This window comes from Sapajus apella, unplaced genomic scaffold (genome assembly GCF_009761245.1).
Source record: "Sapajus apella isolate SASKATOON/1434 unplaced genomic scaffold, GSC_monkey_1.0 scaffold85, whole genome shotgun sequence".
Classification (NCBI taxonomy): Eukaryota; Metazoa; Chordata; class Mammalia; order Primates; family Cebidae; genus Sapajus; species Sapajus apella.
This window is the reverse complement of record NW_022437025.1, coordinates 6,043,368-6,047,156: the sequence shown is the minus strand read 5'-3', so window position 1 is coordinate 6,047,156 and position 3,789 is coordinate 6,043,368. Positions and strand designations below refer to the sequence as shown.

General features: G+C 52.0%; 1 protein-coding gene across 2 annotated transcripts; it reads left to right on the top strand.

The window, feature by feature from the left end:
- Window positions 1-387: 387 nt before the first annotated feature.
- LOC116534049 (MORF4 family-associated protein 1) lies at window positions 388-2,972 on the top strand. 2 transcript variants are annotated; one of them, XM_032254143.1, is made up of 3 exons: window positions 885-987; window positions 1,106-1,539; window positions 1,961-2,972. In XM_032254143.1, exon 2 carries the CDS (start codon window positions 1,144-1,146, stop codon window positions 1,525-1,527), a length of 384 nt encoding a protein of 127 aa, XP_032110034.1. In that variant the 5' UTR covers window positions 885-987; window positions 1,106-1,143; the 3' UTR covers window positions 1,528-1,539; window positions 1,961-2,972. The 2 variants fall into 2 exon arrangements, with proteins under 2 accessions (XP_032110033.1, XP_032110034.1); XM_032254142.1 differs by having other exon boundaries at window positions 388-1,539.
- Window positions 2,973-3,789: the final 817 nt, after the last annotated feature.

Sequence of the window (3,789 nt, the reverse complement as noted above, 5' to 3'; positions counted from 1 at the left end):
AAGGAAGAAGGAAAACTACTCTTTAAAAAGGCAGAGAGGGCCAGACACGGCTACTTATGCGTGTAATCCCTGCACTTTGGGAGGCCGAAAGTGGAAGGATCACTTGAGGCCAGGAGTTCGCGGCTGCAGCGAGCCACGATCCCGCCACTGCACTCCAGCCTGGCCGACAGAGCGAGACCCTGCCTCAAAAAAAAATCTTTTAAAATAATAGTAAGTAAATAAAACGGCTGAGGGGGCTTAGGTCGTCCTGTATGAGGGGAAGGGGCTCTAAGCGGCCACCTGGGGTTGCTGCATTATCACGTAGACCCTCCTCTTCCCGTGTGGAAGACCCTTTTTAATTTTTATTTATATTTTTTATTTTATGTATTTGTATTGAGACAGAGTCTCGCTCTGTTACCCACGATGGCGCGCAGCAGCGTGATGTGGGCTCACTGCAACCTCTGCCTCCCGTTTTCAAACGATTGTCCCAGCCTCCCAAGTAGCTGGGATTACGGGCGTGCAGCACCACGCCCGGCTAATTTGTATATTTTTAGTAGAGACGGGGTATCGCCATGTTGGCCAGGCTGGTCTGGAACTCCTGACCTCAAGAGATCCACCTGCCTCTGACTCCCAACAGGTGTGAGACACCACGCCCGGCAAGTGTGGGAAGCCTTTTTTAAAAATGTAAACTCGCGTGCCCGAAAAGCCCTCTAGGAGGGGAACACCGGGAAGAAGCCTCCTTCCAAAAACAGGGTAGAACTGGGGTGAAGCACGGAGATAACGGGAAAACCTGAATGAGCGAGATCGTGCGCGCTCCTGCCCGCGTGTGCCTGCGTGCGCGTCCATGCGGCCGTGACGGCGCCCCGGGCACCGCCTTTTCTAGACGTGCGCGCGCCCGCAACGCGCCGCCCGACCGTAAAGAGGCTCCGCTGTGTCGTGAAAGGAGCCGCAACGCGCAGGGCGCTGGTTGACGGCTGGGACTCCATTTTGTTCGCCGCTATTCTGCTCGTAAGTCGCTTCTCCGTGGCTTCTCTGAGGAGAAAAGTTGAAAAAGGGTATAAAAGTTTTCCGTCATATTCGGGCTTTCTGTTGCTAAGCATAGCGAGTGTCGGTTTTCTCTCTGCAGCAGACATCGCTACTGCGGCTCCGAGGCAGCGGGAGGAGATGCGGCCCCTGGACATCGTGGAGCTGGCGGAACCGGAGGAGGTGGAGGTGCTGGAGCCCGAGGAGGATTTCGAGCAGTTCCTGCTCCCGGTCATCAACGAGATGCGCGAGGACATCGCGTCGCTGACGCGCGAGCACGGGCGGGCGTACCTGCGGAACCGCAGCAAGCTGTGGGAGATGGACAATATGCTCATCCAGATCAAAACGCAGGTGGAGGCCTCGGAGGAGAGCGCCCTCAACCACCTCCAGAGCCCGGGCGACGCGGCCGAGGGTCGGGCGGCCAAGCGGTGCGAGAAGGCGGAGGAGAAGGCCAAGGAGATCGCGAAGATGGCAGAGATGCTGGTGGAGCTGGTCCGGCGGATAGAGAAGAGCGAGTCGTCGTGAGCGCGGTCGGCGGTGAGTCGGGCACGCGCGGGGCCGAGGGGCTGGGGGCGACGGTTTCAGGAGGCCGCGGGGTCCGGGGCGGGCGGGGGAGTAACGGTGCGCGCGGGGCGGGGCCGGGCCGCGGCTTCGTGGCTGGTTTTTGGACGGTGGCGGCGTGGGATAGTCCGAGTGGCGGGGTTTGGGCGTGATGCGTGTTCAAGGGGAGTCGCCGAGGAAACAAAAACGGACCGGGGCCGGGCCATCCGGCAAGCGGGGGTTGGAATGAGAGGGTTTTCGGGGAAGGAGTTGTACACTTCGACGTTGCTGGAGACTGGAGTGAGTCAGGTGCTGGCCCGAAGAGGCGGCTGCGTGCGCGGTGGCGTTCGTGAGGGTTGGGGGTCGTTGTGCCCGGGATTGACCTGTCGATGATGAATTTCTTCCCGTTGTGCTTTAGGTTTGCAGCCAATGGATTCTGGTCAACTGGTGGAGATTGGCTGACACCCTGGAGGAGCTGAAACCAGAGAGCCTTTTGTTTTCTCTTTTTTCCTCTGTCTACGCTCTGTCTCACTTAACACTACGTTTTCTGCTATGGTCTGTGGTTAATGACCTCAATATGAGTTTTGATTGTTCAGTGTTTTTGTTTGGAAAGTAATTTTGTTTGGAAAATGCTCTCACGTGCAGGAATTAGGGCCTAGATTGTAAGCTCTTGCAGCAGTCACATTTGTTCCCGGGCTTTGGTTGTTATTTCTAAATTTTTGAGGTGCTTTGCTCTTTCTTGTGTGACCTGATAGCTTCCCTGGAACTTTGGGTCTGTGTGTGGCGCCTGAGACTCACAGTTGGAGTTCTCCAGCTCTGGAGGTGCTGAAGGAGCGGCATTCATTCTGGAAGACGGCTCCATGCGGCACCTACTGAGGAAAGGACCAGACTTCGACTGGGAGTGCAGATGGGCCGACCTGGCTGGGACTCACGATTCTGGAGAAGAGCTGGAGAACGGATAGTATTGTCTGTATTTGGAGACTTTAATTTCTGTGTGAGACCAAAGGAGGAGAGATGTATTTTGTTCAAAATTTCAATTTTATGTGGTACACTATCTGATGTAATCTATCTGGTGAGTGTTTGGGCAACCTAACTCAGCTTTATTTGACATGGAACCTAAAATAGAGGATGAGATCTTGGTATTCTGTACAAGTTGATGTAATACCCTGATGCGTGTTAGGGGACTTGGCATAAAATGAAAGATTTGCAAAGGCCCTTGGGCTGGAGGATGAGAGTATGGAACTGTCAGCATTGGACCCTAAACTGGACTGGAACAGGCATCTTCAAGGTTCATACGTTGTCCAGCTATAAGTTCATTTCAGTAGCAGACCTAACAAATATTTGAGGTCAAAACCCTACCATGTTAAAAAACAAACAAACAAAAAAAAAAACTTACCATGTTAATAAAAGTATTCAGTTGCTTGAAAAGACAAAAGATCTAAAAGGTTATTAAGAAAAGTTATTCCTTTAAGAATGAAATCTGCTTTCTCCCAGATTGTTCTGTCAAATGGAGTGTGAATGTCTTAGGTTTCTGAGGCTCCTAACCTCTAATCAAAGGGAAGCTTTATCTCTGCCTGCTGTTGGGAACTGGGTGAGGGAAAAACACACTTGGTTCTTAGTGTAGGAAGTAACCACAGGTAATCCTGTAGTCCAGGCCTCTGCCTTCAGAGAGCCAAAGTATTTGCAGTGTTTCCAACTGGAACGTTGTTTCCTGGTCCTTGCACTGGGCATACAGCGATTAAAATTGAAGGGTGAGGAGCGACATACAGTAGATGTGGCGATGTGCCAGCCTCCTTCCTGAATGAAGCATTTATCTCCTAGCTGCTAGAAGTGTTGCTGACAAGACAGCCTTCAGCTGGTTGGCCCTCTGGGAAGTGCCTTTTCAGAGGAGAGCTGCTTTAGCCAAAGTTAATGTCCTTTCTCCTGAGTAACCTACATCTAGTGACTAATGGGCTGGAAATCTCAGGTCTCTATTTCTCTTACCCAACTTGGGACAATTTTGAGGGACATTGCTTCTGAGCTCCTTGTGGAGTCTGCTGAGGCTTTTGTTAGGACTGCATCACATAGCCCACCTCCTCCCTCTTCCCAGTTTTGCATTCCTTCTCTTCCACAAGTGTTAATCACTAAAAAATGTGCTTGTAGTTTTCATCTTGGAGTCTACTTTCTGGAGAACCTAGTTGGTAGAAAAAAGAAAACCATGTGTCCCAAGCGCTAACAAAGATAGCGTGTCCCAGGAGAACACTGAGG